The sequence below is a fragment of the Coregonus clupeaformis genome, unplaced genomic scaffold, assembly GCF_020615455.1.
Source record: "Coregonus clupeaformis isolate EN_2021a unplaced genomic scaffold, ASM2061545v1 scaf0076, whole genome shotgun sequence".
Classification (NCBI taxonomy): Eukaryota; Metazoa; Chordata; class Actinopteri; order Salmoniformes; family Salmonidae; genus Coregonus; species Coregonus clupeaformis.
The window spans coordinates 516,739-539,051 of record NW_025533531.1 but is presented as its reverse complement, the minus strand read 5'-3'; the positions used below and the strand labels follow the sequence as shown (position 1 = coordinate 539,051).

The window sequence follows — 22,313 nt, the reverse complement described above, 5'->3', positions numbered from 1 at the left end:
TGTGTGTGTGTGTGTGTTAGGACACAGCAGAGATGGGGTGTGTGTGTGTGTGTGTGTGTGTGTTAGGACACAGCAGAGATGGGGTTGTGTGTGTGTGTGTGTGTGTGTGTGTGTGTGTGTGTGTGTGTGTGTGTGTGTGTGTGTGTGTGCGTTAGGACACGGAGGAGATGGGGTTATGGGGAGAGCCCATCTGTGTCAGGACCTTGTCCAGCCACTGCAGAGGGCCGTGCAGGTGCACCTCTATCCAGCAGGGGGTGCTGGTGACGTCCTGACGGTGGTACTCTGCACCCCAGCCCTGCACAGAGGAAGTAAATAGGATTATCAGTTGGGTCATATGCATTAGTGCACACTGTAACAAAACAGTGCAAAAGGGTTTAGCAACAGAAAAGGAAAATGGGTGTTTCTGGTAGGATGAATTCAGCTCCATGTTTCAGTCTGTTTTCTTCTGTTTGGTGCCTAGAGAATTGAACCTTGTGTTCTGTTTGGTGCCTAGAGAATTGAACCTTGTGTTCTGTTTGGTGCCTAGAGAATTGAACCTTGTGTTCTGTTTGGTGCCTAGAGAATTGAACCTTGTGTTCAGTTTGGTGCCTAGAGAATTTAACCTTGTGTTCTGTTGGGTGCCTAGTGAATTGAACCTTGTGTTCAGTTGGGTGCCTAGTGAATTGAACCTTGTGTTCAGTTGGGTGCCTAGAGAATTGAACCTTGTGTTCTGTTGGGTGCCTAGAGAATTGAACCTTGTGTTCTGTTGGGTGCCTAGAGAATTGAACCTTGTGTTCTGTTGGGTGCCTAGAGAATTGAACATTGTGTTCTGTTGGGTGCATAGTGAATTGAACCTTGTGTTCTGTTGGGTGCATAGTGAATTGAACCTTGTGTTCTGTTGGGTGCCTAGAGAATTGAACCTTGTGTTCTGTTGGGTGCCTAGAGAATTGAACCTTGTGTTCTGTTGGGTGCATAGTGAATTGAACCTTGTGTTCTGTTGGGTGCATAGTGAATTGAACCTTGTGTTCTGTTGGGTGCCTAGAGAATTGAACCTTGTGTTCTGTTGGGTGCCTAGAGAATTGAACCTTGGGTTCTGTTGGGTGCATAGTGAATTGAACCTTGTGTTCTGTTGGGTGCCTAGTGAATTGAACCTTGTGTTCTGTTGGGTGCCTAGAGAATTGAACCTTGTGTTCTGTTGGGTGCCTAGAGAATTGAACCTTGTGTTCTGTTGGGTGCATAGTGAATTGAACCTTGTGTTCTGTTGGGTGCAAAGTGAATTGAACCTTGTGTTCTGTTGGGTGCCTAGAGAATTGAACCTTGTGTTCTGTTGGGTGCCTAGAGAATTGAACCTTGTGTTATGTTGGGTGCCTAGTGAATTTAACCTTGTGTTCTGTTAGGTGCCTAGAGAATTGAACCTTGTGTTCTGTTGGGTGCCTAGAGAATTTAACCTTGTGTTCTGTTGGGTGCCTAGAGAATTGAACCTTGTGTTCTGTTGGGTGCCTAGAGAATTGAACCTTGTGTTAGTTTGGTGCCTAGAGAATTTAACCTTGTGTTCTGTTTGGTGCCTAGAGAATTTAACCTTGTGTTCAGTTTGGTGCCTAGAGATTTGAACCTTGTGTTCAGTTTGGTGCCTAGTGAATTGAACCTTGTGTTCTGTTGGGTGCCTAGAGAATTGAACCTTGTGTTCTGTTGGGTGCCTAGTGAATTGAACCTTGTGTTCTGTTTGGTGCCTAGTGAATTGAACGTTGTGTTCAGTTTGGTGCCTAGTGAATTGAACCTTGTGTTCTGTTGGGTGCCTAGAGAATTTAACCTTGTGTTCTGTTGGGTGCCTAGTGAATTGAACCTTGTGTTCTGTTGGGTGCATAGTGAATTGAACCTTGTGTTCTGTTGGGTGCCTAGAGAATTGAACCTTGTGTTCTGTTGGGTGCCTAGAGAATTGAACCTTGTGTTCAGTTAGGTGCATAGTGAATTGAACCTTGTGTTCTGTTGGGTGCATAGTGAATTGAACCTTGTGTTCTGTTGGGTGCCTAGAGAATTGTACCTTGTGTTCTGTTGGGTGCCTAGAGAATTGAACCTTGTGTTCTGTTGGGTGCCTAGAGAATTGAACCTTGTGTTCAGTTAGGTGCATAGTGAATTGAACCTTGTGTTCTGTTGGGTGCATAGTGAATTGAACCTTGTGTTCTGTTGGGTGCCTAGAGAATTGAACCTTGTGTTCTGTTGGGTGCCTAGAGAATTGAACCTTGTGTTCTGTTGGGTGCCTAGAGAATTGAACCTTGTGTTCTGTTGGGTGCCTAGAGAATTGAACCTTGTGTTCTGTTGGGTGCCTAGAGAATTGAACCTTGTGTTCTGTTGGGTGCCTATAGAATTGAACCTTGTGTTCAGTTTGGTGCCTAGTGACTTGAACCTTGTGTTATGTTGGGTGCCTAGAGAATTGAACCTTGTGTTCTGTTGGGTGCCTAGAGAATTGAACCTTGTGTTCTGTTGGGTGCATAGAGAATTGAACCTTGTGTTCAGTTAGGTGCATAGTGAATTGAACCTTGTGTTCTGTTGGGTGCATAGTGAATTGAACCTTGTGTTCTGTTGGGTGCCTAGAGAATTGAATCTTGTGTTCTGTTGGGTGCCTAGAGAATTGAACCTTGTGTTCAGTTAGGTGCATAGTGAATTGAACCTTGTGTTCTGTTGGGTGCATAGTGAATTGAACCTTGTGTTCTGTTGGGTGCCTAGAGAATTGTACCTTGTGTTCTGTTGGGTGCCTAGAGAATTGAACCTTGTGTTCTGTTGGGTGCCTAGAGAATTGAACCTTGTGTTCAGTTAGGTGCATAGTGAATTGAACCTTGTGTTCTGTTGGGTGCATAGTGAATTGAACCTTGTGTTCTGTTGGGTGCCTAGAGAATTGAACCTTGTGTTCTGTTGGGTGCCTAGAGAATTGAACCTTGTGTTCTGTTGGGTGCCTAGAGAATTGAACCTTGTGTTCTGTTGGGTGCCTAGAGAATTGAACCTTGTGTTCTGTTGGGTGCCTAGAGAATTGAACATTGTGTTCTGTTGGGTGCATAGTGAATTGAACCTTGTGTTCTGTTGGGTGCCTAGAGAATTGAACCTTGTGTTCTGTTGGGTGCCTAGAGAATTGTACCTTGTGTTCTGTTGGGTGCCTAGAGAATTGAACCTTGTGTTCTGTTGGGTGCCTAGAGAATTGAACCTTGTGTTCAGTTAGGTGCATAGTGAATTGAACCTTGTGTTCTGTTGGGTGCATAGTGAATTGAACCTTGTGTTCTGTTGGGTGCCTAGAGAATTGAACCTTGTGTTCTGTTGGGTGCCTAGAGAATTGAACCTTGTGTTCTGTTGGGTGCCTAGTGACTTGAACCTTGTGTTATGTTGGGTGCCTAGAGAATTGAACCTTGTGTTAGTTTGGTGCATAGAGAATTTAACCTTGTGTTCTGTTGGGTGCCTAGAGAATTGAACCTTGTGTTCTGTTGGGTGCCTAGAGAATTGAACCTAGTGTTAGTTTGGTGCCTAGAGAATTTAACCTTGTGTTCTGTTGGGTGCATAGTGAATTGAACCTTGTGTTCTGTTTGGTGCCTAGAGAATTGAACCTTGTGTTCTGTTTGGTGCCTAGAGAATTGAACCTTGTGTTCTGTTTGGTGCCTAGAGAATTGAACCTTGTGTTCAGTTTGGTGCCTAGATAATTTAACCTTGTGTTCTGTTGGGTGCCTAGTGAATTGAACCTTGTGTTCAGTTGGGTGCCTAGTGAATTGAACCTTGTGTTCAGTTGGGTGCCTAGAGAATTGAACCTTGTGTTCTGTTGGGTGCCTAGAGAATTGAACCTTGTGTTCTGTTGGGTGCCTAGATAATTGAACCTTGTGTTCTGTTGGGTGCCTAGAGAATTGAACATTGTGTTCTGTTGGGTGCATAGTGAATTGAACCTTGTGTTCTGTTGGGTGCCTAGAGAATTGAACCTTGTGTTCTGTTGGGTGCCTAGAGAATTGAACATTGTGTTCTGTTGGGTGCATAGTGAATTGAACCTTGTGTTCTGTTGGGTGCATAGTGAATTGAACCTTGTGTTCTGTTGGGTGCCTAGAGAATTGAACATTGTGTTCTGTTGGGTGCCTAGAGAATTGAACCTTGTGTTCTGTTGGGTGCATAGTGAATTGAACCTTGTGTTCTGTTGGGTGCATAGTGAATTGAACCTTGTGTTCTGTTGGGTGCCTAGAGAATTGAACCTTGTGTTCTGTTGGGTGCCTAGAGAATTGAACCTTGTGTTCTGTTGGGTGCCTAGTGAATTGAACCTTGTGTTCTGTTGGGTGCATAGAGAATTGAACCTTGTGTTCTGTTGGGTGCCTAGAGAATTGAACCTTGTGTTCTGTTGGGTGCCTAGAGAATTGAACCTTGTGTTATGTTGGGTGCCTAGTGAATTGAACCTTGTGTTCTGTTAGGTGCCTAGAGAATTGAACCTTGTGTTCTGTTGGGTGCCTAGAGAATTGAACCTTGTGTTCTGTTGGGTGCCTAGAGAATTGAACCTTGTGTTCAGTTAGGTGCATAGTGAATTGAACCTTGTGTTCTGTTGGGTGCATAGTGAATTGAACCTTGTGTTCTGTTGGGTGCCTAGAGAATTGAACCTTGTGTTCTGTTGGGTGCCTAGAGAATTGAACCTTGTGTTCAGTTAGGTGCATAGTGAATTGAACCTTGTGTTCTGTTGGGTGCATAGTGAATTGAACCTTGTGTTCTGTTGGGTGCCTAGAGAATTGTACCTTGTGTTCTGTTGGGTGCCTAGAGAATTGAACCTTGTGTTCTGTTGGGTGCCTAGAGAATTGAACCTTGTGTTCAGTTAGGTGCATAGTGAATTGAACCTTGTGTTCTGTTGGGTGCATAGTGAATTGAACCTTGTGTTCTGTTGGGTGCCTAGAGAATTGAACCTTGTGTTCTGTTGGGTGCCTAGAGAATTGAACCTTGTGTTCTGTTGGGTGCCTAGAGAATTGAACCTTGTGTTCTGTTGGGTGCCTAGAGAATTGAACCTTGTGTTCTGTTGGGTGCCTAGAGAATTGAACCTTGTGTTCAGTTTGGTGCCTAGTGACTTGAACCTTGTGCTCTGTTGGGTGCCTAGAGAATTGAACCTTGTGTTATGTTGGGTGCCTAGAGAATTGAACCTTGTGTTAGTTTGGTGCCTAGAGAATTTAACCTTGTGTTCTGTTGGGTGCCTAGAGAATTGAACCTTGTGTTCTGTTGGGTGCCTAGAGAATTGAACCTTGTGTTCTGTTGGGTGCCTAGAGAATTGAACCTTGTGTTCTGTTGGGTGCATAGTGAATTGAACCTTGTGTTCTGTTGGGTGCATAGTGAATTGAACCTTGTGTTCTGTTGGGTGCCTAGAGAATTGAACCTTGTGTTCTGTTGGGTGCCTAGAGAATTGAACCTTGTGTTATGTTGGGTGCCTAGTGAATTGAACCTTGTGTTCTGTTAGGTGCCTAGAGAATTGAACCTTGTGTTCTGTTGGGTGCCTAGAGAATTGAACCTTGTGTTCTGTTGGGTGCCTAGAGAATTGAACCTTGTGTTCAGTTAGGTGCATAGTGAATTGAACCTTGTGTTCTGTTGGGTGCATAGTGAATTGAACCTTGTGTTCTGTTGGGTGCCTAGAGAATTGAACATTGTGTTCTGTTGGGTGCCTAGAGTATTGAACCTTGTGTTCAGTTAGGTGCATAGTGAATTGAACCTTGTGTTCTGTTGGGTGCATAGTGAATTGAACCTTGTGTTCTGTTGGGTGCCTAGAGAATTGTACCTTGTGTTCTGTTGGGTGCCTAGAGAATTGAACCTTGTGTTCTGTTGGGTGCCTAGAGAATTGAACCTTGTGTTCAGTTAGGTGCATAGTGAATTGAACCTTGTGTTCTGTTGGGTGCATAGTGAATTGAACCTTGTGTTCTGTTGGGTGCCTAGAGAATTGAACCTTGTGTTCTGTTGGGTGCCTAGAGAATTGAACCTTGTGTTCTGTTGGGTGCCTAGAGAATTGAACCTTGTGTTCTGTTGGGTGCCTAGAGAATTGAACCTTGTGTTCTGTTGGGTGCCTAGAGAATTGAACCTTGTGTTCTGTTGGGTGCCTAGAGAATTGAACCTTGTGTTCTGTTGGGTGCCTATAGAATTGAACCTTGTGTTCAGTTTGGTGCCTAGTGACTTGAACCTTGTGTTCTGTTGGGTGCCTAGAGAATTGAACCTTGTGTTATGTTGGGTGCCTAGAGAATTGAACCTTGTGTTAGTTTGGTGCCTAGAGAATTTAACCTTGTGTTCTGTTGGGTGCCTAGAGAATTGAACCTTGTGTTCTGTTGGGTGCCTAGAGAATTGAACCTTGTGTTAGTTTGGTGCCTAGAGAATTTAACCTTGTGTTCTGTTTGGTGCCTAGAGAATTTAACCTTGTGTTCAGTTTGGTGCCTAGAGATTTGAACCTTGTGTTCAGTTTGGTGCCTAGTGAATTGAACCTTGTGTTCTGTTGGGTGCCTAGAGAATTGAACCTTGTGTTCTGTTGGGTGCCTAGTGAATTGAACCTTGTGTTCTGTTTGGTGCCTAGTGAATTGAACGTTGTGTTCAGTTTGGTGCCTAGTGAATTGAACCTTGTGTTCTGTTGGGTGCCTAGAGAATTTAACCTTGTGTTCTGTTGGGTGCCTAGTGAATTTAACCTTGTGTTCAGTTGGGTGCCTATAGAATTGAACCTTGTGTTCTGTTGGGTGCCTAGTGAATTGAACCTTGTGTTCAGTTTGGTGCCCAGTGAATTTAACCTTGTGTTCTGTTTGGTGCCTAGAGAATTTAACTTTGTGTTCTGTTGGGTGCCTAGAGAATTGAACCTTGGGTGTGTGTCTTTGTGTGTCTGTAACTAGATTCGGCCGTGACCAATACGTGTGTCGTGTGTGTAGTATGTTTTGGAACCCTGTCACATCACTCCAGGCTGGAGCCAAAGGTCAGAATAACATGGTGTTGAGTTACCGTGGAAACAGTGGAAATTAATTTTGCAACGCATTCTACCTAATGTCTTAAGTTCTTCTTACAAACACCACCTTACTGCGAAACTCAAGTCAAATCATAAACCATAAATGTTTAGCAAATATAGAAAGCAATTGAATGCATCCTGGGCTATAAGGATGTCTGCTGTACACTAGTATGTAGTTGTTCTCTGAAGCTCCTAAACAACGTTGTTTCTCCAAACATCTCAGTAACTATTTTCTTTCACAAACATCTGTTGAAATGTGATTAATCATTTCAGAGCTGTATTGACTGCCCGTGTTGAGGTCACGTGACAGACTGCCATTAATAAACACGATTGGCATTACCTTGACAAAGCTTGTTGGGATGGTGCACATCTTGGTGAGTTCGTAGACCACCTCGAACCCTCAATCCCACCCTCTGACCCCCTGACCCTTCACCCCTTACCCTTAACAACATAGTTACCTTGACAAAGCTCATGCGTATAGTGCACATCTTGGTGAGTTCGTAGACCACCTCAAAGCCGTGGTTGACAGACTGAGAGAGGAGCTGGGCAAACAGCTGGTTGTTGAAGATCTTCAGACTGCAGCCACTGGGGATCTTACACACCGTGGTGGCATGGAAACCATGCTGGTAGTTACAGTTACGACTCTGGACGAAGATACTGCTGTCACTCAGACACTCAGCGTAGACTTCACCACCCACGTAGTAGAGATGAACACCTGGAGGGAGAGGGAGAGGGAGAGGGAGAGGGAGAGAGAGAGGGAGGAAGAGGGGGAGGGGGAGATGGGGAGGGAGGGGGAGGGGGAGAGAGGAGAGAGGGAGGAGGGAGAGGGAGAGGGGGAGGAAGAGGGGAGGGGAGATGGGTAGGGAGGGGGGAGGGATAGGGGGAGAGAGGAGAGAGAAGAGGAGGGAGAGGGAGAGGGAGAGAGAGAGGGAGAGGGAGAGGGAGAGGGAGAGGGAGAGGGAGAGGAGAGAGAGGGGGAGGGAGAGGGGAGAGGGAGGGGGGGAGAGAGGAGAGAGAGGGAGAGGGAGAGGGAGAGGGAGAGGGAGAGGGAGAGGGAGAGGGAGAGGGAGAGGGAGAGAGAGACAGAGTTAGGACTCTGGACAAAGATACTAGTATCGCTCAGACACACTGAGTACACACTCCTACATATTAGAGATGGACACCTGGGAGAGAGAGAGAGAGAGGGAGAGAGAGAGAGAGAGAGAGAGAGAGAGAGAGAGAGAGAGAGAGAGAGAGAGAGAGAGAGAGAGAGAGAGAGAGAGAGAGAGAGAGAGAGAGGAGAGAGAGGAGAGAGAGAGAGAGGATAGAGAGAGGGAGAGGAGAGGGAGGAGAGAGTTAGGACTGGATAAAGATACTGCTGTCGTTCAGACATTCACCACTCACGTAGGCTAGAGATGGACACATGGAGGAGATGGGGAAAGAGGGAGAGAGAGGGGTAGTGAGAAGAGCTTAGGGTGGGAGAAATAGAGGGGAGAGAGGAAGGGGGACAGAGAGAGAGTAGGGTTAACATTCTTGACATCATTGCTACCTGCTACTGTGTCTTGGCAGAAAAGAGGACACGTGTAGACATGAATGACTCTACACTGATTACCTGTGTGTGTTAGTGTGTGTGTGTGTGTGTGTGCGTTTGTGTGTGAGAGAGAGAGCGAGAGGGGGGGACAGTGGCGTGGGGTTGGGGGTCCAAAACACATACACGCAGGAAAGTTTTTTAACAGGAAACCATGGCAACGCTTTACCTCTATCCAATGTTGGCACGGCAACAATGGTCTTACACCATATAGGGTTCTTCGGTTTGTCCCCATAGGAGAACCCTTTTTGGTGATAGGTAGAACCCTTTATGTGGGGTTCTTCATCGAACCCCATGTAAATGGTTCTACCTGGAACCTTCTATGAAGGGTTCTTCCTAAAAACCCTTTATAAATGGTTCTACCGAGAACCCTTCATTGCCATGCCTTCATTGTAAATTAGAATTTGTTCTTAATTAACTTGACTGGTTAAATAAATGTTAAATAACACTCACCTCTGGTTATTAACACCAACACTGGGATTATTTTACACCACTGAGTGTTAATTTATCTCTTTACAGAGTTGATTTAACTCCTGAATAAACTCTAGACATGTTACACTGAAAGATCCACACTAGGTGAAACTGGCCAATTTGCTGTATACAAATATTCCCATATAGGTACAGTTGAAAACATTCTCACACCTATCGTTTTTAACTCTGGAGGGTTAACGTTTAAACACTGAGATAAACACTAATGCTCAAGGCACTATTTAAAAGAAAGAAAAACAAATACAATAAAAAAGATTATTCAGATTCAGTAGGGTTCTATGTAGAATCCTTCTTGCCTTCCATAGAATCCTTCTTGCCTTCCAAAGAATCATCAAAGAACCCTTTCTTCCAAAAATGGTTCTTAGGATGTTAAAGGTTCTAGGTAAAACCCCATGTCTTCCAAAAAGGGTTCTGTGTGTGTGTGTGTGTGTGTGTTCTCACCTTTCCCTATGTGCCTGCGTGTGTGTTCGATGGTTGAGTTACGGTTGACGTTGGACAGCAGGCCGAGACAGAAGCGGTTCTTGTTGTTGGAGGGGTCGGTGAAGCCGTCGACCAGGATGCTTCGGGACGAGGCGTGGAACGTCTCTCCAACGCGATTATTGAGCTCGTAGTACGCCACTGAACACCAGTACTCTGGCTCCTCATAACACACAGGCCGCAGGGCTACACAGAGAGGACGGGGGGTTAGAGTGTCTCTCTCTCTCTCTCTCTGTGTGTGTGTGTGTGTGTGTGTGTGTGTGTGTGTGTGTGTGTGTGTGTGTGTGTGTGTGTGTGTGCATGAGTGTGTGTGTGTGTGTGTGTGTGTATGAGTGTGTGTGTGTGTGTGTGTGTGTGTGTGTGTGTGTGTGTGTGTGTGTGTGTGTGTGTGTGTGTGTGTGTGTGTGTGTGTGTGTGTGTGTGTGTGTGTGTGTGTGTGTGTGTGCTACCTCTGTGTGGAGCTGAGAAGGTGAGCTTGTGTGTGTTTGAAGGGTCTCCAGGTTTGATGTCCTCTGTTGGGGCCGTCTCTATCATGCTGTAGGGGGGAGGGGGAGTCTCTGCTGGGAGGAGGACAAGGGAACAGAGGGGAGAGGAGGGGGTGAGGGAGGGAGGGAGGGAGGGAGGGAGGGAGGAAGAGAGGAATTACAGAACATCCAAAAGTTGCAAATGAGCTATAAAGGATTATAATAATAGGACAATGAAAAGACAGTGACAGCTATTTGATCCTTATTGATGTGATGAGGTACTATAGTAGGAGGAGTTATAGCTAACAGCAGGAGGAGGAGTTATAGCTAGCAGCAGTAGTAGGAGGAGTATAGCTAACAGCAGTAGGAGGAGTTATAGCTAGCAGCAGTAGGAGGAGTTATAGCTAGCAGCAGTAGTAGGAGGAGTTATAGCTAGCAGCAGTAGGAGGAGGAGTTATAGCTAGCAGCAGCAGTAGGAGGAGTTATAGCTAACAGCAGTAGGAGGAGTTATAGCTAACAGCAGCAGTAGGAGGAGTTATAGCTAGCAGCAGTAGTAGGAGGAGTTATAGCTAACAGCAGTAGGAGGAGTTATAGCTAACAGCAGTAGTAGGAGGAGTTATAGCTAGCAGCAGTAGGAGGAGGAGTTATAGCTAGCAGCAGTAGGAGGAGTTATAGCTAGCAGCAGTAGGAGGAGTTATAGGTAACAGCAGTAGGAGGAGTTATAGCTAGCAGCAGTAGGAGGAGTTATAGCTAGCAGCAGTAGTAGGAGGAGTTATAGCTAGCAGCAGTAGGAGGAGTTATAGCTAGCAGCAGTAGTAGGAGGAGTTATAGCTAGCAGCAGTAGGAGGAGTTATAGGTAACAGCAGTAGTAGGAGGAGTTATTGCTAACAGCAGTAGTAGGAGGAGTTATAGCTAGCAGCAGTAGGAGGAGTTATAGCTAACAGCAGTAGGAGGAGGAGTTATAGCTAGCAGCAGTAGGAGGAGTTATAGCTAGCAGCAGTAGTAGGAGTTATAGCTAGCAGCAGTAGTAGGAGGAGTTATAGCTAACAGCAGTAGGAGGAGTTATAGCTAACAGCAGTAGTAGGAGGAGTTATAGCTAACAGCAGCAGTAGGAGGAGTTATAGCTAGCAGCAGTAGGAGGAGGAGTTATAGCTAACAGCAGTAGGAGGAGGAGTTATAGCTAACAGCAGTAGGAGGAGGAGTTATAGCTAACAGCAGTAGGAGGAGTTATAGCTAACAGCAGTAGTAGGAGGAGTTATAGCTAACAGCAGCAGTAGGAGGAGTTATAGCTAGCAGCAGTAGGAGGAGGAGTTATAGCTAACAGCAGTAGTAGGAGGAGTTATAGCTAACAGCAGTAGGAGGAGTTATAGCTAACAGCAGTAGGAGGAGTTATAGCTAGCAGCAGTAGGAGGAGTTATAGCTAGCAGCAGTAGTAGGAGGAGTTATAGCTAGCAGCAGTAGTAGGAGAAGTTATAGCTAGCAGCAGTAGCAGGAGGAGTTATAGCTAACAGCAGTAGTAGGAGGAGTTATAGCTAACAGCAGCAGTAGGAGGAGTTATAGCTAACAGCAGTAGGAGGAGTTATAGCTAGCAGCAGTAGTAGGAGGAGTTATAGCTAGCAGCAGTAGGAGGAGTTATAGCTAGCAGCAGTAGTAGGAGGAGTTATAGCTAGCAGCAGTAGTAGGAGGAGTTATAGCTAGCAGCAGTAGCAGGAGGAGTTATAGCTAACAGCAGCAGTAGGAGGAGTTATAGCTAGAAGCAGTAGGAGGAGTTATAGCTAGCAGCAGTAGTAGGAGGAGTTATAGCTAGCAGCAGTAGGAGGAGGAGTTATAGCTAGCAGCAGTAGGAGGAGGAGTTATAGCTAACAGCAGGAGGAGGAGTTATAGCTAGCAGCAGTAGGAGGAGGAGTTATAGCTAACAGCAGGAGGAGGAGTTATAGCTAGCAGCAGTAGTAGGAGGAGTTATAGCTAACAGCAGTAGTAGGAGGAGGAGTTATAGCTAACAGCAGTAGGAGGAGTTATAGCTAAAAGCAGTAGGAGGAGTTATAGCTAGCAGCAGTAGGAGGAGGAGTTATAGCTAACAGCAGGAGGAGGAGTTATAGCTAACAGCAGGAGGAGGAGTTATAGCTAGCAGCAGTAGTAGGAGGAGTTATAGCTAGAAGCAGTAGGAGGAGTTATAGCTAGCAGCAGTAGGAGGAGGAGTTATAGCTAGCAGCAGTAGTAGGAGGAGTTATAGCTAGCAGCAGTAGGAGGAGTTATAGCTAACAGCAGTAGTAGGAGGAGTTATAGCTAACAGCAGTAGGAGGAGTTATAGCTAACAGCAGTAGTAGGAGGAGTTATAGCTAACAGCAGTAGGAGGAGTTATAGCTAACAGCAGGAGGAGGAGGAGTTATAGCTAGCAGCAGTAGGAGGAGGAGTTATAGCTAGCAGCAGTAGGAGGAGGAGTTATAGCTAGCAGCAGTAGGAGGAGTTATAGCTAGCAGCAGTAGGAGGAGTTATAGCTAGCAGCAGTAGGAGGAGTTATAGCTAGCAGCAGTAGGAGGAGGAGTTATAGCTAACAGCAGTAGGAGGAGTTATAGCTAACAGCAGTAGGAGGAGGAGTTATAGCTAGCAGCAGTAGGAGGAGTTATAGCTAGCAGCAGTAGGAGGAGTTATAGCTAGCAGCAGTAGGAGGAGGAGTTATAGCTAACAGCAGTAGGAGGAGGAGTTATAGCTAGCAGCAGTAGTAGGAGGAGTTATAGCTAACAGCAGTAGGAGGAGTTATAGCTAACAGCAGTAGGAGGAGGAGTTATAGCTAGCAGCAGTAGGAGGAGTTATAGCTAGCAGCAGTAGGAGGAGTTATAGCTAACAGCAGTAGGAGGAGTTATAGCTAGCAGCAGTAGAAGGAGGAGTTATAGCTAGCAGCAGTAGGAGGAGGAGTTATAGCTAGCAGCAGTAGGAGGAGTTATAGCTAACAGCAGTAGGAGGAGTTATAGCTAACAGCAGTAGGAGGAGTTATAGCTAGCAGCAGTAGGAGGAGTTATAGCTAACAGCAGTAGGAGGAGTTATAGCTAGCAGCAGTAGGAGGAGGAGTTATAGCTAGCAGCAGTAGGAGGAGGAGTTATAGCTAACAGCAGTAGTAGGAGGAGTTATAGCTAGCAGCAGTAGGAGGAGTTATAGCTAGCAGCAGTAGGAGGAGTTATAGCTAACAGCAGTAGGAGGAGGAGTTATAGCTAACAGCAGTAGGAGGAGGAGTTATAGCTAACAGCAGGAGGAGGAGTTATAGCTAGCAGCAGTAGGAGGAGTTATAGCTAACAGCAGTAGGAGGAGTTATAGCTAACAGCAGTAGGAGGAGTTATAGCTAACAGCAGTAGGAGGAGGAGTTATAGCTAGCAGCAGTAGGAGGAGGAGTTATAGCTAACAGCAGGAGGAGGAGTTATAGCTAGCAGCAGTAGTAGGAGGAGTTATAGCTAACAGCAGTAGGAGGAGTTATAGCTAGCAGCAGTAGTAGGAGGAGTTATAGCTAACAGCAGTAGTAGGAGGAGTCATAGCTAACAGTAGTAGGAGGAGTCATAGCTAACAGTAGTAGGAGGAGTTATAGCTAGCAGCAGTAGGAGGAGGAGTTATAGCTAACAGCAGTAGTAGGAGGAGTTATAGCTAGCAGCAGTAGGAGGAGGAGTTATAGCTAACAGCAGCAGGAGGAGGAGTTATAGCTAGCAGCAGTAGGAGGAGGAGTTATAGCTAGCAGCAGTAGGAGGAGTTATAGCTAGCAGCAGTAGTAGGAGGAGTTATAGCTAACAGCAGTAGTAGGAGGAGTTATAGCTAGCAGCAGTAGGAGGAGGAGTTATAGCTAGCAGCAGTAGGAGGAGTTATAGCTAGCAGCAGTAGGAGGAGTTATAGCTAGCAGCAGTAGGAGGAGGAGTTATAGCTAACAGCAGTAGGAGGAGTTATAGCTAGCAGCAGTAGGAGGAGGAGTTATAGCTAACAGCAGTAGGAGGAGTTATAGCTAACAGCAGTAGGAGGAGGAGTTATAGCTAGCAGCAGTAGGAGGAGTTATAGCTAACAGCAGTAGTAGGAGGAGTTATAGCTAGCAGCAGTAGGAGGAGTTATAGCTAGCAGCAGTAGGAGGAGTTATAGCTAGCAGCAGTAGGAGGAGTTATAGCTAACAGCAGCAGTAGGAGAGTTATAGCAACAGTAGGAGGAGGAGTTATAGCTAGCAGCAGTAGGAGGAGTTATAGCTACAGCAGTAGGAGGAGGTTATAGCTAACAGCAGGAGGAGGAGTTATAGCTAGCAGCAGTAGTGGAGAGTTATAGCTAACAGCTGTAGGAGGAGTTATAGCTAACAGCAGGAGGAGGAGTTATAGCTAGCAGCAGTAGGAGGAGTTATAGCTAGCAGCAGTAGGAGGAGTTATAGCTAGCAGCAGTAGGAGGAGGAGTTATAGCTAACAGCAGTAGGAGGAGTTATAGCTAACAGCAGTAGGAGGAGGAGTTATAGCTATCAGCAGTAGGAGGAGTTATAGCTAGCAGCAGTAGGAGGAGTTATAGCTAGCAGCAGTAGGAGGAGGAGTTATAGCTAGCAGCAGTAGGAGGAGTTATAGCTAACAGCAGTAGGAGGAGTTATAGCTAACAGCAGTAGGAGGAGTTATAGCTAGCAGCAGTAGGAGGAGGAGTTATAGCTAACAGCAGTAGGAGGAGTTATAGCTAGCAGCAGTAGGAGGAGTTATAGCTAGCAGCAGTAGGAGGAGGAGTTATAGCTAACAGCAGTAGTAGGAGGAGTTATAGCTAGCAGCAGTAGGAGGAGTTATAGCTAGCAGCAGTAGGAGGAGTTATAGCTAACAGCAGTAGGAGGAGGAGTTATAGCTAACAGCAGTAGGAGGAGGAGTTATAGCTAGCAGCAGTAGGAGGAGTTATAGCTAGCAGCAGTAGGAGGAGTTATAGCTAGCAGCAGTAGGAGGAGGAGTTATAGCTAACAGCAGTAGGAGGAGTTATAGCTAGCAGCAGTAGGAGGAGGAGTTATAGCTAACAGCAGTAGGAGGAGTTATAGCTAACAGCAGTAGGAGGAGGAGTTATAGCTAGCAGCAGTAGGAGGAGTTATAGCTAACAGCAGTAGTAGGAGGAGTTATAGCTAGCAGCAGTAGGAGGAGTTATAGCTAGCAGCAGTAGGAGTTAACAGCAGCAGTAGGAGGAGTTATAGCTAGCAGCAGTAGGAGGAGGAGTTATAGCCAACAGCAGTAGGAGGAGGAGTTATAGGCTAGCAGCAGTAGGAGGAGTTATAGCTAGCAGCAGTAGGAGGAGTTATAGCTAACAGCAGTAGGAGGAGTTATAGCTAACAGCAGCAGTAGGAGGAGGGAGTTATAGCTACAGCTGTGGAGGAGGAGTTATAGCTAGCAGCAGTAGGAGGAGTTATAGCTAACAGCAGTAGGAGGAGGTTATAGCTAACAGCAGGAGGAGGAGTTATAGCTAGCAGCAGTAGGAGGAGTTACAGCTAGCAGCAGTAGGAGGAGGAGTTATAGCTAACAGCAGTAGGAGGAGTTATAGCTAGCAGCAGTAGGAGGAGTTATAGCTAACAGCAGTAGGAGGAGTCATAGCTAACAGCAGTAGGAGGAGGAGTTATAGCTAGCAGCAGTAGGAGGAGTTATAGCTAACAGCAGTAGTAGGAGGAGTTATAGCTAGCAGCAGTAGGAGGAGTTATAGCTAGCAGCAGTAGGAGGAGTTATAGCTAGCAGCAGTAGGAGGAGTTATAGCTAGCAGCAGTAGGAGGAGGAGTTATAGCTAACAGCAGTAGGAGGAGGAGTTATAGCTAGCAGCAGTAGGAGGAGTTATAGCTAGCAGCAGTAGGAGGAGTTATAGCTAACAGCAGTAGGAGGAGTTATAGCTAACAGCAGCAGTAGGAGGAGGAGTTATAGCTAACAGCAGTAGGAGGAGGAGTTATAGCTAGCAGCAGTAGGAGGAGTTATAGCTAACAGCAGTAGGAGGAGGAGTTATAGCTAACAGCAGGAGGAGGAGTTATAGCTAGCAGCAGTAGTAGGAGGAGTTATAGCTAGCAGCAGTAGGAGGAGTTATAGCTAGCAGCAGTAGGAGGAGTTATAGCTAGCAGCAGTAGGAGGAGGAGTTATAGCTAGCAGTAGTAGGAGGAGTTATAGCTAACAGCAGTAGGAGGAGGAGTTATAGCTAGCAGCAGTAGGAGGAGTTATAGCTAGCAGCAGCAGTAGGAGGAGTTATAGCTAGCAGCAGTAGGAGGAGGAGTTATAGCTAGCAGCAGTAGGAGGAGTTATAGCTAGCAGCAGTAGTAGGAGGAGTTATAGCTAGCAGTAGTAGGAGGAGTTATAGCTAACAGCAGTAGGAGGAGGAGTTATAGCTAGCAGCAGTAGGAGGAGTTATAGCTAGCAGCAGCAGTAGGAGGAGTTATAGCTAGCAGCAGTAGTAGGAGGAGTTATAGCTAGCAGCAGTAGGAGGAGGAGTTATAGCTAGCAGCAGTAGGAGGAGTTATAGCTAACAGCAGTAGGAGGAGTTATAGCTAACAGCAGTAGTAGGAGGAGTTATAGCTAACAGCAGTAGGAGGAGGAGTTATAGCTAACAGCAGTAGGAGGAGTTATAGCTAACAGCAGTAGGAGGAGGAGTTATAGCTAGCAGCAGTAGGAGGAGTTATAGCTAGCAGCAGCAGTAGGAGGAGTTATAGCTAGCAGCAGTAGGAGGAGGAGTTATAGCTAGCAGCAGTAGGAGGAGTTATAGCTAACAGCAGTAGGAGGAGGAGTTATAGCTAACAGCAGTAGTAGGAGGAGTTATAGCTAGCAGCAGTAGGAGGAGGAGTTATAGCTAACAGCAGTAGGAGGAGTTATAGCTAACAGCAGTAGGAGGAGTTATAGCTAACAGCAGTAGGAGGAGTTATAGCTAGCAGCAGTAGGAGGAGTTATAGCTAGCAGCAGTAGTAGGAGGAGTTATAGCTAACAGCAGTAGGAGGAGGAGGAGTTATAGCTAGCAGCAGTAGTAGGAGGAGTTATAGCTAACAGCAGTAGGAGGAGGAGTTATAGCTAGCAGCAGTAGTAGGAGTTATAGCTAACAGCAGTAGTAGGAGGAGTTATAGCTAACAGCAGTAGGAGGAGGAGTTATAGCTAACAGCAGTAGTAGGAGGAGGAGTTATAGCTAGCAGCAGTAGGAGGAGTTATAGCTAGCAGCAGTAGGAGGAGTTATAGCTAACAGCAGTAGGAGGAGTTATAGCTAGCAGCAGTAGGAGGAGTTATAGCTAGCAGCAGTAGTAGGAGGAGTTATAGCTAACAGCAGTAGGAGGAGGAGGAGTTATAGCTAGCAGCAGTAGTAGGAGGAGTTATAGCTAACAGCAGTAGGAGGAGGAGTTATAGCTAGCAGCAGTAGTAGGAGTTATAGCTAACAGCAGTAGTAGGAGGAGTTATAGCTAACAGCAGTAGGAGGAGGAGTTATAGCTAACAGCAGTAGTAGGAGGAGGAGTTATAGCTAGCAGCAGTAGGAGGAGTTATAGCTAGCAGCAGTAGGAGGAGTTATAGCTAGCAGCAGTAGGAGGAGTTATAGCTAGCAGCAGTAGGAGGAGTTATAGCTAACAGCAGCAGTAGGAGGAGTTATAGCTAGCAGCAGTAGTAGGAGGAGTTATAGCTAGCAGCAGTAGGAGGAGTTATAGCTAGCAGCAGTAGGAGGAGTTATAGCTAACAGCAGTAGGAGGAGTTATAGCTAGCAGCAGTAGGAGGAGTTATAGCTAGCAGCAGTAGTAGGAGGAGTTATAGCTAACAGCAGTAGGAGGAGGAGGAGTTATAGCTAGCAGCAGTAGTAGGAGGAGTTATAGCTAACAGCAGTAGGAGGAGGAGTTATAGCTAGCAGCAGTAGTAGGAGTTATAGCTAACAGCAGTAGTAGGAGGAGTTATAGCTAACAGCAGTAGGAGGAGGAGTTATAGCTAACAGCAGTAGTAGGAGGAGGAGTTATAGCTAGCAGCAGTAGGAGGAGTTATAGCTAGCAGCAGTAGGAGGAGTTATAGCTAGCAGCAGTAGGAGGAGTTATAGCTAGCAGCAGTAGGAGGAGTTATAGCTAACAGCAGCAGTAGGAGGAGTTATAGCTAGCAGCAGTAGTAGGAGGAGTTATAGCTAGCAGCAGTAGGAGGAGTTATAGCTAGCAGCAGTAGGAGGAGTTATAGCTAGCAGCAGTAGGAGGAGTTATAGCTAACAGCAGTAGGAGGAGGAGTTATAGCTAGCAGCAGTAGTAGGAGGAGTTATAGCTAGCAGCAGTAGGAGGAGTTATAGCTAGCAGCAGTAGGAGGAGGAGTTATAGCTAGCAGCAGCAGTAGGAGGAGTTATAGCTAGCAGCAGTAGGAGGAGTTATAGCTAGCAGCAGTAGGAGGAGTTATAGCTAACAGCAGTAGGAGGAGTTATAGCTAGCAGCAGTAGGAGGAGGAGTTATAGCTAGCAGCAGTAGTAGGAGGAGTTATAGCTAACAGCAGTAGTAGGAGGAGTTATAGCTAGCAGCAGTAGTAGGAGGAGTTATAGCTAGCAGCAGTAGTAGGAGGAGTTATAGCTAACAGCAGTAGTAGGAGGAGTTATAGCTAACAGCAGTAGGAGGAGTTATAGCTAGCAGCAGTAGGAGGAGGAGTTATAGCTAGCAGCAGTAGTAGGAGGAGTTATAGCTAACAGCAGTAGTAGGAGGAGTTATAGCTAGCAGCAGCAGTAGGAGGAGTTATAGCTAACAGCAGGAGGAGGAGTTATAGCTAGCAGCAGTAGGAGGAGTTATAGCTAACAGCAGTAGGAGGAGTTATAGCTAACAGCAGCAGTAGGAGGAGTTATAGCTAGCAGCAGTAGGAGGAGTTATAGCTAGCAGCAGTAGGAGGAGGAGTTAAAGCTAGCAGCAGTAGGAGGAGTTATAGCTAGCAGCAGTAGGAGGAGTTATAGCTAACAGCAGTAGGAGGAGTTATAGCTAGCAGCAGTAGGAGGAGTTATAGCTAGCAGCAGTAGGAGGAGTTATAGCTAACAGCAGTAGGAGGAGTTATAGCTAGCAGCAGTAGGAGGAGTTATAGCTAACAGCAGTAGGAGGAGGAGTTATAGCTAACAGCAGTAGGAGGAGTTATAGATAACAGCAGTAGTAGGAGGAGTTATAGCTAGCAGCAGTAGGAGGAGTTATAGCTAACAGTAGTAATGTAATATAGTAATCGTGTTCCTACCTGTAATGTGGCAGGGCCTGGTTACAGAATGGTAGTAGTAATGTAGTAGTAGTTATGTAGTAGTAAGTATAGTGTGTATGTTTGTATGTAGTAGCAATAGTGATAGTACCTGTGATGTGGTACGGGCTGGCTGGCTCTGCTGCACTACTGGGGGAGTTAGGGTAGCTGGTAGGGGTGGGGGACTGATTGAGGGAGGAGGAGGAGGGGGGAGGAGAAGGAGGTGCATGGGAGATGAGGGAAGGAGTCTGGGTAGGTGGCGTTCTGTGGCATCAGTGGCTCGTTGTGGAGAGAGGCGTTCCGGAACTTAGCCAGTAGACTGTGCTGGGGGTTAAACTCACTGTGGCGGGGGACCAACACCGGGGGGAGCACTGAGAGAGGGAGAGGAGGGGGAGGGAGGAGGAGGGAGGAGGAGGAGAGGGAGGAGCAGAGGGAGAGATAACGAGAGACAGAGGGATAGAGTGATAGAGAGAGAGGGGGAGAGTAAGAGCGAGAGAGAGAGAGACAGAGAGAGACAGAGAGACAGACAGAGAGAGAGAGAGAGAGAGAGAGAGAGACAGAGACAGAGAGAGAGACAGACAGAGAGCGAGAGACAGACAGACAGACAGACAGACAGACAGACAGACAGACAGACAGACAGACAGACAGACAAACAGAGAGAGAGAGAGAGAGAGAGAGAGAGAGAGAGAGAGAGAGAGAGGGGGAGGGACAGGGAGAGAGAGAGAGAGAGAGAGAGAGAGAGAGAGAGAGAGAGAGAGAGAGAGAGAGAGAGAGAGAGAGAGAGAGAGAGAGAGAGAGGAGGAGGGAAAAAAGTGAGAGATAGAGACAGATGGAGATTAGATATTTCTTTGTCTGATTTTTACAGATATTTGCTTTACGTAGAAGAAAATGCACTGCGATAAGGTGAGACATAGCATAGGCCAGAATTAATATAGCTACATACCTGGTGTCTCTACCCGTCTGTAGTGGTTAATATAGCTACATACCTGGTGTCTCTACCCGTCTGTAGTGGTTAATATAGCTACATACCTGGTGTCTCTATCCGTCTGTAGTGGTTAATATAGCTACATACCTGGTGTCTCTACCCGTCTGTAGTGGTTAATATAGCTACATACCTGGTGTCTCTACCCGTCTGTAGTGGTTAATATAGCTACATACCTGGTGTCTCTACCCGTCTGTAGTGGTTAATATAGCTACATACCTGGTGTCTCTACCCGTCTGTAGTGGTAGGGGTTGATACAGATGTCTTTCTGTTTGGATCCGAAGGCGAATTCGCAGCACTCTAAGGCCTTGAGCTCATGGTGAGACTGCAGGTCGGGCCAACGCCACACCCTGCAGTAGATAACGTGGGGGAGACCCTTCCTGTGGGACACCTGGAGACGACCGTCCAACGACCGGGGGATAGTCACACACTTACCTGTTGGAGGAGGTAGAGAGGGGGGTTAGAGACACACAGAGGAGGAGGTAGAGAGGGGGGTTAGAGACACACAGAGGAGGAGGAGGTAGAGAGGGGGGTTAGAGACACACAGAGGAGGAGGTAGAGAGGGGGGTTAGAGACACACAGAGGAGGAGGAGGTAGAGAGGGGGGTTAGAGACACACACAGAGGAGGAGGAGGAGGTAGAGAGGGGGGTTAGAGACACACAGAGGAGGAGGAGGTAGAGAGGGGGGTTAGAGACACACAGAGGAGGAGGAGGTAGAGAGGGGGGTTAGAGACACATAGAGGAGGAGGAGGTAGAGAGGGGAGTTAGAGACACACACAGAGGAGGAGGTAGAGAGGGGGGTTAGAGACACACAGAGGAGGAGGTAGAGAGGGGAGTTAGAGGATATTATTGATGACTACAAGTGCTCACCGCTCACTGCACTTTAATAATTTCTCCTCATATATTTAATTCATTCCAGATCCATGAGAGTACAGAGAACAACTGTGAAATGAAGTGAGATCTTTCTTTATCTCTTCTCACACACACACACACACACACATACACAAACACAAACACACACACACAAAAACACACAAATACACACACACCCACACACACACACACACACACACACACACACACACACACACACACACAGTGTCACTCACTGGGCTGTCCGGGGCAGCTGAGAGCTCTCTCCAGCTCCTCCATCACTCCTTTCTTCTTCTTCAGTTTCTTCACCAGGGAGTCCACAGCCTTCTCCGCCCACTTCTCCTCCTCATCCCCCTGTTTCCATCCCAGCAGCCTCTTCACTGCCGGGCTGGTGAAGGAGAAGAGTGACGTAATGGAGGTGGACGAGTGCATGATGGAGGGATGAATGGATGGAGAGATGGAGGGATAAGACATCCAACTTGGACGAAGGAGTGAGGGAATGTGATGGACGGAGTTGAGAGGGGGGAAGGGGATAGAGGGATGTGACGGATGGATTAACGAACCACGCGGGTAGAGGAGTGAGGGAACGAGGGAGCGAGGGTTGGATGGAACTCAAGGAGGAGTGTGAGGTGTCAATGTAAACAGAAGTTGGGGTTCTCTGCTTCCTGAAGAGACCAGGAGTAGGGAGTCCGGAACGGAGGTGGGAATGTTGGAACGCTGCCACCATCCCAAATATCTTATTTTTCTTCCCCTCTCTCTCTCTCTCTCTCTCTCTCTCTCTCTCTCTCTCTCTCTCTCTCTCTCTCTCTCTCTCTCTCTCTCTCTCTCTCTCTCTCTCTCTCTCTCTCTCTCTCTCTCTCTCTCTCTCTCTCTCTCTCTCTCTCTCTCTCTCTCTCTCTCTCTCTCTCTCTCTCTCTCTCTCTCTCTCTCTCTCTCTCTCTCTCTCTCTCTCTCTCTCTCTCTCTCTCTCTCTCTCCTGGTGTGGTCAGAATGGTAGCCTCCTGTAGTGATTGTTATTCCTCACACAGTCAGAAGTCAAGTCCCGGTCGGGTTTCAGTCATCTGGCCAGAGAAGAGAGGGAAGGAGTTAGGTGCTAATTTAACACACACACACACACACATAGAGGCACAGAGTTTGGCACTAATTTAACAGAAACGGTGGCTGGTCAGTGATAGGACTCAAATGAATTAGAAGTTTGATACAACAGAAGATTTGGGATTGATTTTGTTAGGAGAGAATTAGGGCTGGACACTGAATCAAGTCTATGGGGACTATAGGGATTATATATCAAATCTATGGGGACTATAGGGATTATATATCAAATCTATGGGGACTATAGGGATTATATATCAAATCTACGGGGACTATAG

General features: G+C 46.6%; 1 protein-coding gene across 1 annotated transcript; it reads right to left on the bottom strand.

Moving 5' to 3' along the window:
* Positions 1–106: 106 nt before the first annotated feature.
* On the bottom strand, positions 107–21,706 carry LOC121555395 (mothers against decapentaplegic homolog 9-like). The gene is given in 8 exon segments (XM_041869220.2): positions 107–295; positions 7,402–7,658; positions 9,441–9,662; positions 9,926–10,036; positions 19,202–19,298; positions 19,300–19,460; positions 20,291–20,506; positions 21,180–21,706. Coding segments are annotated over 8 exon segments (1,446 nt in total). The 5' UTR covers positions 21,418–21,706; the 3' UTR covers positions 107–151.
* Positions 21,707–22,313: the final 607 nt, after the last annotated feature.